Source organism: Chamaea fasciata, unplaced genomic scaffold (genome assembly GCF_029207755.1).
Source record: "Chamaea fasciata isolate MVZ Bird 193981 ecotype frontalis unplaced genomic scaffold, bChaFas1.0.hap1 SCAF_3, whole genome shotgun sequence".
NCBI classification, from domain to species: domain Eukaryota; kingdom Metazoa; phylum Chordata; class Aves; order Passeriformes; family Sylviidae; genus Chamaea; species Chamaea fasciata.
Window position 1 is genome coordinate 87,821,331 of NW_027094088.1, and position 15,046 is coordinate 87,836,376.

The following is a 15,046-nucleotide window of genomic DNA, read 5'->3' on the forward strand; positions in this document are numbered from 1 at the left end:
AGGTCAAACCAATTAGTGCTGAGGACCCAACATCCCCATTATCCATGTTTCAAGAAGCTTTGACTCACACTAGACCTGGTCTGGGTCTGAATGCTGAGTCCATACAGCTGAAGCAAGCTGAGGTGTGAGGCAATCTTCTGGTGCAGGTTCATCAGAAAGAAAATCAGTTTATGTACTCTAGAGACACAATATGGAACAAGGAATTTCAACAGAGGACAGCCAGGAGATTGTCTGCAAAAGCATGCTCTAGATCTGAACTCAAACACTAACATGGTCATATAACACATTTCAGCAAAACACTCCAAATTTGTTTCTTGTTCTTCAGCTCCAAAAATTTAGTATTTTCCTTGTTTTTAATTTTCTTCAGCTCATGTATGTAATTATCCAATTAGTTTTTCTTGGACTCATTCACAGGTGTACAGCATAGGCAAAAGATATTGCTGTTCTGATTTTTTTACCTCTTTCATTTGCTTCTTGCATTTATAAAGGGTAGCAGACCATCATGAAATTATGAAATCTACCTGGGAGAAGTTCTTGGTCATTTGAGCACTATGTGTTTCTTGCATTTGAGATTAATTCAGCAGAATATGGGAAATCTTGTCCTCTTAACCTAGTACAGTTTACAGCATGCTTTGAAAGAGAATAGGTTATTTGGGGCTTTGTATACTAATTTGTGTGAAATGGATGTGATAATTTTCTTTCTCTGTAGTTAACTGTTGCATTTTCAAGCTTTATATTATTTTGTAGAACTTTTTAAAAACTGTTTTCTAGGCCTTATCAGGAATCAATCTTCTTTGCTATTAGAATGTTACAGCATCAGTAGTGAAATGCCATATTTTGTTAACCATAAATTACTCACAATTTGTTATAAAAACCTTCTCCACAATAGCAAAAATAAGACTCTAAAAAGAAATGGCCAATGTTGACATATACAGGTCATTGAAAGAATGTATGAAATTTTTTTCCTTAAAGGTGAAGACTAAAGTCTGTTTTATGGCAGTCAGCAGCGATGATCTGCCTTTTCTTCTATAAACAAACTGAAATACATTTGATAACTAAAAATCATCACCAATAATTTTAGATTTTCAGGAATAATTCAGTTTATTAATGCTTTTTTTAATTAGCTGAACTATGTAGTGTTGATATTAAAACCTCTGAAAGCAGGATTCTCAGTGCTGCACAAATGAAAGCAATCCAGTATCTCATTTAGATTCCTCTCCTGCTGTCTGCAGCGGATCTATAAATAGAATGGGCTACACACAGAAATTTATTATTGCAGCTGATAGCAATTTTCTTTTGCAGAGGTGTCTGGAGGCATTATTCATGAGATTCATTCCGGTAGACACTCAAGCTGAGATTCTCACTCCCCAGCTCTGCGGGTGGTCAGTTTAGGAACACACTAATCAACTGCTATGAGCAAGGACTGTCACAAGACTTACTTATTTCCTTCTTTAAAAAAATACAGGAGGTCTTTCAGCTCCAGATTGTTTTCTTTAACCTGATTGCATGGATATTATAAGCAGATAACGAATTTTTAGAAATCACATGTATTTGAAATTTTATCAGTGCTCATCCTAATGATTATGCTGTTATTGGAAAACCACAGTGAGTGTGATTTGATACAACATGCACCATGTCTTCTGCATTCGTACCCACGGGCACATGTGACCTTTCCAAGTAAAAGGCAGACATGTTTCTGTTCAATACTGAGGATGTACATGAACACAGAGCAATCACATGAACTGACCTATCTAGCTGTCATCTATTTTTAGCCATAATATACGAGAAAAATCAAATAAGACCCTTTGTGAAATTATATTTATAATAAATTATAGATGGTAATGTCCTGCACTCTTTTGTTTTCCTCTCTGTTTTTGGTCTTCCTACCATATCTGTCATTGTGCTATCTTTGAATACTATAAAAAAATTGGTACAACCAGAATATGTACATTTCTAAACATCAGTTTTATCAACCCTCAAGACTGATTGCAACTTATTTTTATCCTCGCCTATTCTAATACTCTTTCTGTGACCAAGAACATAAGTTATATGATAGCAGAGATATTACTTGTTTATTCTGTTTCAAGTTCAATATAACCACTACTGCAAGTGTTCATATTTCAGGATTTTTTGCATTCTACTGTATAAATACAAGCTGTATGTAGTACCTGAATATACAAATTATGTTTCCATTTGCAAAATAAACTAGTAAATTTCATTTTTTATTCTCACATACTTTCATTTTTTCAGACAAAATAGAAGACCTGTTTTCCTGTAGCAGTTATTTTGACTATGCTATGAAAGCAGCAGCACAAATAACTAGTGAGACATTAGAAAAGTCACATATCTCACCAGCAAAAGAAAGAAAAATTAAAATATCAAATTAAACCCAAAAGAAAATGTCCTCTCAAGTCACCAATAAGGCATTCGGGCATGTCTAATACTAGGAACACTAGAAAAACAAAGATATGTATTACAACCATAATTCAGATGCCACAGATTTGCTCTAAATGTAAATCCTATTCTGTTTGGTTTGAGTGCATTTCAGTACTTACACTTTTTTGTTTGCTTGTTTTAATTTAAATTTGTCAGTGATGAAGAAAATTGGTATTGTGAATGCCCTAAACTCTACACTGGAAAACTCTGCCAGTTTGCAACTTGTGATGAAAATCCATGTGGAAACGGTGCTACGTGTTTTCCAAAGTCCAGGCAAGATGCTGTTTGCTTGTGTCCATATGGAAGGTCTGGCATCCTCTGCAGTGATGGTAAGAAACATTTTCTTCATGCATTGGTCATAGTTTCTATCATTCATGGAAGCTGTGGTAAGAAACATGTCAAATGTTTTGAAGGTAAAACGCTGAAAGTCCCACCTCTCCACCTGAAAACACAGCCCAAAATTCAATCACAGGCAAAAAATGGCAAAGCTGATTACCCTTCCCATGTGTTGGTTCATAAAAGTTCCAGGCAGAGAAAGGTAGACAGAGGGATCAAAGAACCTGAGAGTTTACTCAGAAAAGCTGGGAAATTCTAGGTGGCATCTGATGTTTTAATAAATCACCTGGAAAAAAACTGAGAGATTCAAGTGAGCGCTCCTTTGGAGAAATTGATTTCTCCAGCAGTTTGATTTCTCCTCTGCTTAGAGAAGCATTGCTTTGTACATTTTTTATAAAGAAGTGTATAAAGAATACTTTCTGGATTGTAAAAATACCAGCATGTACCATAATTTGATTAATTTTTCAGGTCCGAAAGAAGGACAATTTAAAATTTACTAAGTGCTGTGCTGTGAAACAGGAGACAGGATGAAGTGAAAATAATAAAGCAAAGGAAATAGGTCACATTGACTAACATTGTCAAAGGAAGGACTTTTATTCCTTGAGCATTGATTATAATGATTGTTCTAGGTCAGAAATTCCTGTGTGTGAACATCCAAGGTATTCTCTCTCCTAACAGTGAATGCAGCAAGAAGTAATGATTGAAAAACCTATATATAGAAAATAATCACTGGTTCTGAGCTTATTTAGTGGTGCACATTAAGTGCCTTTTCAAATAACTATTAAACAATGATCATGTCGGTTTTTGTCATATCATATACATATTTAAGTCTTATTTTAAATTTTTATTTCCAAAATTTTCAGTAGATAAACATTTATGTTTTATCTGTTTTCATTTAACCATGATACTTGATAGCAAACAGAAGAGGTGAGTATATGAAATATGTATGATAACTTTTTTGTAACATTTCCTAGTTTACAGTAGCAATACACTGGGACTTCATTTGCTGCATCTCTAGTCATCCAAGCTGCATTTCTTTGTTCCTTCTCAATTCCATTACATCCTCTTTAAAATGAGGCTCCAGAGGTGATTCAAGGTATTATATTCAAGGTGTGATAATGCCACCTTTATACAGTGGTGTTTGACATTTTTGTTTTACTCTCTGCCCTTACTTAACCAATTCTTCCATTCTGTTTTCTTTTATGAGTACACTGATATATTCATGAAAGTAATTATTAAAATTTCCAGCACCTCTTCCTTTGAAAGCCGATGGTGAGGTCAGAGCCCACTGTTCTGTACTGAAGGCTAGGATTGTTTCTGTAATCTACCCCAATTTACATCTGTCAACACTGAGTATCATCTAATTTTTTTTTCACTGCAGTTGTTCAATGAGGCTCTACTGCAACTCTTTGTATTTAATTGTCTCTAAATTGAGAGACTATGCAAAAACTGAGTGTCTAAATTGAGAGAAAGTACAGAAATTCATTCGTTTGATTGGGCTACAAAACTGGACTCTGAAAGCACAGAAAAAATAATCTTAACGAATGGAAAAGGAAAACTGTCTGGAACATCACTATAAGCAAGCAGAATGGTAAACACTCAGCTTTGCAGGACAGAGTATACATCTAACGTAATCAGCTGACAACATAGGAAACTATTATTGAAATATGAAAAATTATTTTATTGAACTGTATCTTAACAATTCAGAAGGAATAGAAATAAACTGAGCACAGACAAAAGTCTTAAAATTAGTTGCAAGAGGCCCCTTTATCACATTTTCTAAAACAAAGGGAGAAAGAATGCCATGATGCAGTGGAGGCTGGATGTATCCTTATGGATAACCCTAGCAGCATCAAAGCCATACTTCAGGGAGATATTTGAAGATAATGATAGATTGCCTAATTAAAACGGTAGAACAATTAAAATTATTTTAGAAGCAGAAGGCAAACTTAATTGTTTACTATGACAAAATATGTGTCCCAGATAATAAATTTAATAGAAAGAAATGGTCCGTAAAAATTAAGCATAGAAGCACACATTTTAAATTAGTCATCTTTTGTTTAAGATACACAATAATATTGTCACTACTACTCAGATTATGACCTAATGCTTTCTACTTTTTGTCTGAAACACTGAAGAAAAGCTGTTTATCAAAATGTTTATCAAATAATAGTAGGCCTTCATCAGCATGGAACAAGTGAGACGTCACAGTGATTATTTGATAAAATGAATATAACTAATGCACCAAATAGAATTGCAATTTCATGCCAGCTTTGCTGCTCCTACTGATAGAGATTATTTGCAAAAGACAAAGTAAAGATAAATAAAGATGTGGACAGAGCCATAAATGAGCCCACAGATACAGATCTTCCCCATAACAGAGCTCCAGCTGTCATCTGTTAAGGGTTGGAAGTCCTACTAAGAACAACAGCAATGTATGTAAAGAAAAGTAACAATAAAACTATTGTTAATATTAAATGGAAAAAAAATAGAAAAAACAGAAGAAAAACCAAATTACTTGATATGACAAGTTAAAAATGCATCATTTTATGTGAAATGCATGACATTAAAAAAGTGAAGAAAATTACAGAACTATTCTAAATATGACAAATGAGGTAAAAATATAAGGACAGATAACAACCTCTGTTAGACAAATCTATATGAAAGGAAAAATAGACAAAGTCTGGGACTAACAAGGACTTTTCTTACATTTCTGAATCAGATGGAGGTATATTGCAGTCTAAGCAGGCTGGTAACAGCAGTTCTGAGTTTATTTGTTATGTTATGCTTGTTTCAGACATCAAAAAACCTTCCAAAAGCATGTCCATTTTCCCAAATATGCATAACAAGATGTATTATCTCTCACTACACATTTTTCTTGCTTTTATCACTGGATGACCACATTATTTTTACTGCAAGTTGACCATTTTACATTGAAATGTCGCTCAAGAACCTACACAGCTATGGCACAATGGGCCAAGGGGAGGGAGGATGATTATATAGAACAGAAGAGAGTATAGACCATGTTGAACAGTTGGAAGACATGGCCAGACAAGCATTCTAATCTATTTATGTTTGACTCTCTCTGTATCCATCTGTTTTCCACACTTGTTCCTCCCTGAATCACCTGATTTCCTCTTTTAGACACCCATAAGTCCTCTGCTATTCCAAAATGCTCTTCACCTACATCCCATAATGTGTCCTGAACCCCATGGCAGTTACATCCCTCTGTCCAAAAGGCGATCCAGTGACACACTCATCATAGGGTGTGTCACAGCTTGACAGTAAGGATGCGATATCCTGACAGCCCTGGGAGGGGCCTGGATAAGGTTCTCCTTTCTCTGAATCTTTAATCTGGGTCCTGACTGCTGTTGTGCTCTGTGCTCCTCTGGGACTGTGGAGATGCACCTCTGATGGGCTGGTGGCTCCTGGGATAGGGGTGGGATTTGACTGTTGATTTGCAGAATTGACTTCCAACTTGGCTGGGGGGTGGGGTGGAGGGGAAGGGAAGGGAGGAGAAGAACACCAGCAATGCACAACACTTTGGAAAAGAGACTATGTCTATGTGGGCAGGTTGATTAATTCCCCCAAGTGACTTCGCTTCTTTAAGCTGCAGATAAAGGGATCTACATCATTTAAACTGAGTCCAGTTATTGAGCTCTGGCTTTTCAGTAGATTTGTGTGAAAGCAGCCAGCATTCAAGCCCTTAGTCTGATAAATTTCCTTTCACATTTAAATTAGTAAAAAGTTGCTTGCATTTTGTTTTTCGCAGACCATAAATCTCCTCCAGTGTTTAGTATCACAGAGTTGATTAGTTGCTAAATTGTTACTATTTCTGTAGTCAGCCTTTATTTCTTTTCATTTTCTATTTTTGTTTACACTTCAATCTAAGGACAGAATGGAGGCATTTCCTGCTTTGTCCAGGAGATTTATAGTCTGTAAAATATAAGATCAGTATGTTTGAAACATCTGAGTGTAAGAAATCTTGATATATAAGATGCAGAAATCTCAAATAGTAAATATCAGTGTATCGTACTGTGGAATTGTAATGGCCTCCTAAATGCAAGCGAATCAGGAATGGTTCATTCACCAGGACTACAAGTGTACACCTGGTGCCGTTGGTAATCATGTGTTGCACAAGAAACAGGGCTCTTCAGGGAAGCTGTTGGTCCTAACATGAGGCCTTTTGTTAAGCCGAGAACCAAAGCAAGCACTTTGTAAGTACAAATGCAAATTTAAAGGGAGGAGGATTTCAGAGGCATGTGATTTGCTAAAATGAATAATTGTGTCATTTCCAGTGTTTTAGACCAAACTTCAGAGGTTTCATTTCATGTATGTTCAGATATGTGACAACATGAGGCAGAGTCCTAACTGTGACACTGTATTTAGCAAAATACACAGCCTGAAAAGGGTCACTCACAGCATGCATTCACAGCAATCTGTAAGGTTCTTCCTTGAAACTTTTCTGAGCAACACTCATGGTAATGTTTCACAGCCTAAAGAATTCCAGCAGGTTTTTTGTGGGATGTATTCCCCCATGTATAAAATTAATTTCAAAGTGTTGAAGTGGGAATAGTCACTTGCTTCAAGATCTGCAGAGTGAAAATCAGCCTGCAAGTGAATTGTTTCTGTGCAGCTATGTTTGGCACACAATGTCACCTTCAGAGCTGTTTGGGTCTGCAGACTGAGTTGTGCAGTTTGGTGACAGCAGATGCCCAAAGGGAATTTCCTCAGCTAAAAAAAATCTGCATTGCAACGTTCCTGGACAGTGATAGAAGACCTCAGGGAATGCTGATCAGGGTTGCTCTTCTTATTGTTTAAGGGAATTTATTTTCTGGGTCATTTTTTTTCACTGGGCCTTAATTTTCCCCATCCCTCCAATGTGAGGATTGTCATAAAAATTGCAAAAAACACATATAGGCACAAACACACTATTAATGTCACTGCTGTACTAGCAGTTTTTGAGAATCATATTTTCATCTCTGAGCAGTGAAATCACTTTTATTATTTCAAATTTCAGTTCCCAAAGTATAACTCTGATAGCTCCATGATTACTGATGCCACAAGACAGATAAAATGAATCCATAAGTCCTGGAGGTTGGGAGGGAAAGTCATACACCTGAATGAGCCATTAATGGATCACTAACTCCTGATACAACAGTCTTCCAGACATCAGGAGTATTTTACTACCACCTTGAACCCTCAGCTGGCACTGCACCACCCTGCAGCTCTTAGCACCCCTTATCTTTTCCTCCTTGGACTTTGCAGAGTTTCCAGCAAGAAAAGTGGGTTTGCATGGCAAGGTTACCTGCAGCCCATGGTTAAGACCATGGTGAGGCTGCTGTTCCCCTCCAGCCCATGGAGGCTCACAGTGGAGAAGATATCCACCTGCAGGCCATGGATGATCCCAGGCTGTGACCCCACCAGAAGCCATGCTGTGAAGAACTGTGTAGCCCATGGAAAGGACTTATGTTGGAGAAGTTCATGGAGGACTGTGTCCCATGGGAGGGTCCTCACACTGGAATGGGGGAAGAGTATGGATAGTTCTTTCACTGAGGAGGAGGGAGAGGCAGAGGCCTTATCCACAACCCCTATGCTCCATCACCCTGTGCCAGTCGTAGGGAATGAGGTAGATAATTCAGAAGTGAAGTTGAGCTTAAGAAGAAAGGAAGGGAGGGGGCAAATATTTTAAGAATTGGTTTTATTTCTCATTACCTTACTCTCGTTTGATTGACAATTTTTCCCCAAGTCAAGCCTGCTTTGTCAATGACAGTAACTGGTTGTCACGGGATGAGCACAGACAAGCCCTATCTTACTCTTAGAATTTAGCAGAAGCTTAAATTTTTCTGGCCCATGAGTTCCAATGATGGCACAGCATGACGAGCACCTGGTGTCCAGCTAGTGTCAACCCACTGCAGCTTGGAAGACTGTAAAGTACAATACTTTGTAGTAATTTCCATTCATTTTTCAATATTGTCTTTGAAAATAATTTGTCTTTGCAACAGCCCTGTGTACCACTTAGGGAAGATTGGCTTGAGAGCTGCTCAAATGAAAGGAATTTGAGCTTGCTGGTTGACAGCAGCTGAACATGAGCCAGGTGTGCACAGGGGGCCAAGAAGGCCAATGGCATCCTGGCCTGGACCAGCAATAGTGTGGCCAGCAGGAGCAGGACGGGAACTGTCCCTCTGTACTCAGCACTGGTGAGACCACACCTCAAATCCTGTGTCCAGTTCTGGGCCTCTCACCAAAGAAGACATTGAGGGTCTGGAGCATATCCAGGGAAGGACAATGAAGCTACTGAAGGGTTTGAGAAACAGGTCCTATGAGGAGCAGTTGAGGGAACTGTGGTTGTTTAGTCTGGAGAAGACTCAGGGGGAACCTCATTGCTCTATGGAGCTACCTGAAAGGAGGCTGTAGTGAGGTGGGGGTCAGTCTCTTCTGCCAAGGAGCAGGACAAGAGGAAATGGCCATAAATAGCACCATGGAAGATTCAGATTAGATATTACCCAAAAAATACCAATGAAAGAGTGGTTAGGCATTGGAATATGCTGTCCAGGGAGGTGGTGGGTTCACCATCTCTGGGAGTGTTTGAGAGGCATCTGGATGTGATACTTGGGGATATGGTGATTATGGTGGTGCTGGGTTAATAGCTCAACTGGATGATAGTGAAGGCCTCTTCAAACCTTGATGATTCTGTAATTTTGTGATTCTGTGAAATATGAATTCTATACTATTCATCCCACACTGTATATGGCTGCTGATCTTGGAGTCAGATACTGAGCTGGTAACTGTTCTCAGTTAGTCAGTGTTAATACTAAAAAAAGTGTATAATCTGATTGCAGTTCTGTAGCCTGAAGTCTTCATGTCTTTCTACCCCTTTAATGTGTCTTGGTTTTTGCAATGTATTTTAAAGCTGTGGTCCAATATGTATTGCCAGTCAACGCTGAAGGAACATTAATTTTTACTCGTAACAGAAAATTCAAATATAACGAAACCATTATTTTCTTTTTTCTTTGTCACTTAATTCTCTTCATTTTTTTAAGATTTTTTCCAAACTATAGTTGATTTTTTTTAACTCTGATTTTTTGTGCTCAGCTCCGTTGAGATATAAAATGTTAGGGAAGTAAGTAGTCAACCATATTGATACCTTTATATAATGGGATAATTTGTCATTTTTTTTTTGTGAGTCAATGGGACTTATCATGCATTATTACTTGTTCAACACTGGGAATGCAGAAAAGCAGAATGATGAATGACATATTACTGGCAGAGAGACAGAACAAGGTCAAGGACAAAAAGTTGATAAAGTCCTCTGTCAGAGCAATGTGTATTTTAGTCACAGTGTTAATTTGGAGTGTGTGAGCAAGGCTCATAACCAAAGATGTTGGGACACATCTCTGTTCTTTACCACTTCAGACTGTGGACTGCAAGAGCAAGAGTAGAAATCAGTTTGGATGATGTCCCAACTGGAAAAGAAAAAAAATACCAAAGAGGTTAGTTATGCCCTCTGCTTATTCAATGAGCCTCAAACATTTTACAAATACTGTTTAGAAGGACTGTGTTTCAAGGAAAAGATTATGCAGTTTCCTGTAGTCTTGGCTCAATATCTTTAAAATGAAAAGGTAGAGAATTTAAAAAAAAAAAGGAGGAGCTGTTTTGCTTCACATGATTTTGCCAATAATTGTATTTTTCATACATGGTTATTACCTTTTTCTTCAATTTTTAAGTTAAAAATATGTACAAGTATGGCAAACTAGTCTGCATTAAAATCAAATTAATGAAGGTCATTGCATGAAATGAATCTCATGCACTGATGCACATTTACTGATGACTTTTCAGGGTTTTTTATGTAATTGGATAAAGATCTCTTGGCAAACAATACTTGGTGTGGAGAAAAAACATGATTAAGAATGTGGTATAAAATCTATAAGTGTCAGTTCAGAGAGAGGTAAAATATGGAATAGCTATCAAGCTAGATAGATTAAGCTAGCCAGAAATGTAAGTTTTTGACTCAGTACTAAGTAACATTTCTAAATACATTTTACTCTCCAGAGACCAGCATAGGGAGGACTATTTGCAAACACTTTCTGCATGTGCCTACCTGCTAAGAATAGGGTGGTTAATGACATACTGCATCTGACTTCTACTGTGTGAGAAACTTCTTCAGTACAGTGGAGAAAACTATGAATAAGTAAACCAAAATAGTTCGTAATGGTTTTCGTTGAAAGTGCCCATGGGACTCCTATTGCCTTAAAAAGTGTGATTCTCCTTCAGGACTACATGCCTAATGGGGGTGTAGCTCCATATGGTGCTCGTGCACCACATCACTTTGGATCCAAGCACCGTGTATGCACAGGGAAGGACCAGCACAGGGGGGAGCAGAGCTGGGATATGGCAGCTGGTTAACAAGTGCAAGTAGTGCCTTTGCAAGTCAACAGTAAATAGAGACAGTCCAACCAGAGAATTTGAAATTTTCTATATCTGTTTGTGGGTCTGAATTGTTCCTTTGCAGGAATATGCCCAGCTTCCTGCTGGCTTCCTGATAAGCTACCGTTATGTAAGTCTTTGTTTGCTCAGATATTAAGTTTAGCCCACTGTTAGTGTTGTACTGGCTTTACTGTTATTTTTACTTTGGTAATTATATCACTGATTTGTCTTACTCTGTTGTTATCCTTGGACAAGTTGTTGATCCCAAAAGCTATTCGATGGTGGTGTCCATTACCACCTAAGGAACCGAAGGAAGGCAGGGATGTCTTTAGTCCCTGTAATGCTGATATATTATGGAACATACTTCATGGTTCCAACAAAAGGCACAGTTAAAACTGGATGAAAAGATCTTAAAGAGCTGATAGGAGATGCTCAAGAAGCCAAAGACAGACATTACTCTGGAGAACTGGTTCTCGTCAGATGCTTTGAGAATGGCTATGCTCGGATATACGGGAGCAAAGAATGTTTATTGACTGTGTTCTGACCTGGAGTTCAGAGATCTATATTCTGTTCTTCCATGTTCTCCAAACTGTGCTCAATTTTGTGCAAATTATTTAGTTTCTGAGTGTCTTAGGCTTACTAGTCTTTAAAATCAGAAAAAAAAGAGTGCTTCCTTGATTTCATAGAGAATGAGTTCAGAACTTCACAACCTTTTCGCTTTGATGGCGATGGAGACCAGAGACAAAGAACATGCAGAATGAGAAGAGGTTTCAGGATACAGAGCAGAAAGACTTCAGCCCACCTATCTTTAGAAGTCTGAAATACTTTACTCTGACTTACAACTCAATGCTACCTTTTTACTTGGTAGGGTGAAATAAGCATTTTAGAATACTCTTCACCTGTCCTGTATAAGGAAGGTGCTTTTTATGAAATCATACCCTAAATTTGCTTGGTTTTTCTACATAAAATGCAACATTAAGTGGTCAGCTGCTACATTGACAAAGGGCCAAAGCATTCTATAGTTCTATGATTCTATGGTTGGCGACATAGATGTCTATCTTCAATTCAGCTTTGTATGTAATATTGGAAGAAGCAAGTAGAAAGGCAAGAAAATAACTCTCCACTTAGAATGCTCCAAGGAAACAGCTGAGACAGTGGCATATTTCATCCTGGGGATGAAGAGTTATTCCCTGTTAAGAATAGCTTGTCAGGAATAGATTCTTCAGTGATCTCTGCCAGCAAACCAAATTACCTGGCTCTGTGAAGATACATGAGGGAAATTGTTTTTCCCGTTATAAATCGAAGCAGGAAAAGACAATAAACACAAAGGACTCCTTTATTTTAAAATCTTCTTATCTCTTAAATATTTTGTGGTTTATTAAATAAACATAAAGACACAAACAAAAAGGGGGGGGGGAGAAAAAAAAAAGGAAGAATGCTTTGCATTAAAGGAGCTGTTTGTGTGTCATATTTTCCTGAGTTAGCAAAAATACAGAATTTGAGACTCCTCCAGTCATGTTCAAGTAATCTAAGAGAATATGGGTGGATTGAAACTATCAGATTTAAATATGAGGGAGTTGCATTTTGCTTCCAATGCTCTCCATGACTCACAGAGGTCTCAGGCTTGAGGTTGTGTTCGGTCAAACTCATTTCCAGTGTCCTTCTGATCAGGACAAAACCACTGTTTCATATGGAAATTTCCTGGCTCCCATTTAAGATTAAGAGCAAGGTATAATGTGCCACATGTGTTGAGTAGTGCTTAATAAATGGCCCAGTACACTCTGTCCTGCTGCAAATTCCAAGTCTGTGCTAGAAAAGTTTTGCCATGCCTGTGTCTGCGTCTTTTCTCAGATGTAGGTATGAAGGCAATGTCTGCCACATCTGTGCCAACACGGCAGGTTTCCCAGGCTGCAAACTTAGAAACAGATTCCACACTCTAGAGGTAGTGATGACATTTTCACAATTACAAGTTATTGTTTCCACCACCCTGTAAGCAATGAGGTGCTTAGATGTACTTAGGCTAATATAGATTTACCTAGGGAGAATTATAATTCTTTACTAGCATTTCCCCATCTGGTTTGGGCATGGTGCAGTTTAGTATTCCTTCCTCCCCCAATCCCTCATACTGCCTTCATTAATAAAGCTGTATCCAGTCATGTCTGGTGCGCAGGTTGGTTGGAGGTAACTGCCCAAATCTTTTAAATCCAGCCCCATAACCAGTCGTTCAGGATTAAGCTGTCATTCCTCTTTCTCCTGTTTTTACTGAGCCATATTGTCAATACAAGCATTATGTGATCTCTGAGCATCAGCTCCAGGAGCAGACTACAGCAGTCTGGGTGCCAGCCCTAGGGGCCATGAGGGTACTTAGCACCAGCGCTCTGTTTTCTGTACAGACATGTACAGACTTGATTTTATTTGTAATTCATGTAGGTCCTATTCATTGTGCTGCAAATTCATACTTTTATGATGCTTCTTTTTCTTATTTCCTCTACCTGTGAATTATTCCATAACCTTTTCAGCACATCCTTGTACTCACTTTCACTCAAATGCGTGTCAGAGATGGCATTTCTTTTAACAGGAAAATTTCTTTCTGTATTTTCTTTCGTCTGAGTCTTGAGTAAATGTGTACTTTTATTTGTTGCAATGTTAACTAGAATCCAGGAGATGGCAGTAGTTGCCAACAATTCATTTTTAAGAATAAGCCCATTTACAAAAGCTGAAAAATAAAGATATTTGTCCTCAGAGAAAAGCCAAACTATATCTGCATGTGTGTAAAATATTACAACATATCAAATTATTAGTTTTATTTATAAGCTTTTAAGTTCTAAACCAGACTAGGACATATAACTTGTAAACACGTATGCTGAACATTTTGCTCTGACACTGAATTTATTCTTTTAAATCCAGCTATTAATATTACTCAACCAAGTTTCAGTGGAACAGATGTCTTTGGCTATACCTCATTCCTAGCTTATTCTACAATCCCAAACATCACCTTCTACTATGAATTTCGCTTGAAATTTCAGCTGGCAAACCACCACTCCGCTTTACAAGATAACCTGATATTTTTCACTGGACAGAAGGGCCAAGGTAAGCTTTACTTGTATCACTTATCCTTCCTTACAAGCTTTCAAATACTTACTGAGAAAGTGGGATAAAAACATGCATAGGTTTTTCTTGATTCTATTTAAGATATAATGCCACTAGTGGGAAAATAATCTCTTCAAACATGTTTTGTAAAGACAGAGAAATCAATCAGGTTGTATAAATGTTTCTTTTTATTAAGGAGAAATATAATTGCTTCCAGTAATTGAATTCAACAGTTAATCTGAGGTAGTATATTTCTGAACACAATAAATGGAAACCAGAAGGTCAAGGCTCCTTTTTTCAGTTGTTAACATAAATTTCATCACTGATCATTGAATTCTGTGTTATTTACATAAAATAGGAGATCATCAACCCTGAGATCTCTCAATGCCAGTTAATGCAAGCTAACTTATGAGTAAGTTGAGCCAGTCTGTGTAGCAAAGCATTTAACTTGTTCTGATTAACACAGCTGAGAGGCAGGTTATGTAGAATTACTTAGAGTATTTGTATAAGATTTTAAAAATACGTAAGGTATCTCTCCACAGCACCCCTCCGTGGCAGGCTGCATGGCATCAGAGTGGCACGGGTAATACTACTTGTGTTCTGTTCATCTCAGAATTACTCCAAACAGAAGCCATGATACTAATGAAAGTTGAAAAAAATTTTATATAATTTGATGCAGATATAAAGCAGTCATAGATCATAGATTCTTCATAAGAAGCAAGTAACTTATTTTTTACCTTAATCATTTCTGCAATTG

At 37.6% G+C, this 15,046-nt stretch overlaps 1 protein-coding gene across 1 annotated transcript in view; it reads left to right on the forward strand.

Annotated features, from left to right (window-relative positions):
* EYS (eyes shut homolog) overlaps positions 1–15,046 on the forward strand; it is a 742,046-nt gene that overhangs the window by 688,332 nt on the left and 38,668 nt on the right. Inside the window, exons 41-42 of the mRNA XM_066180316.1 lie at positions 2,593–2,765; positions 14,107–14,289. Coding sequence (XP_066036413.1) covers positions 2,593–2,765; positions 14,107–14,289 — 356 coding nt within the window. The remainder of the gene's footprint in view (positions 1–2,592; positions 2,766–14,106; positions 14,290–15,046) is intronic.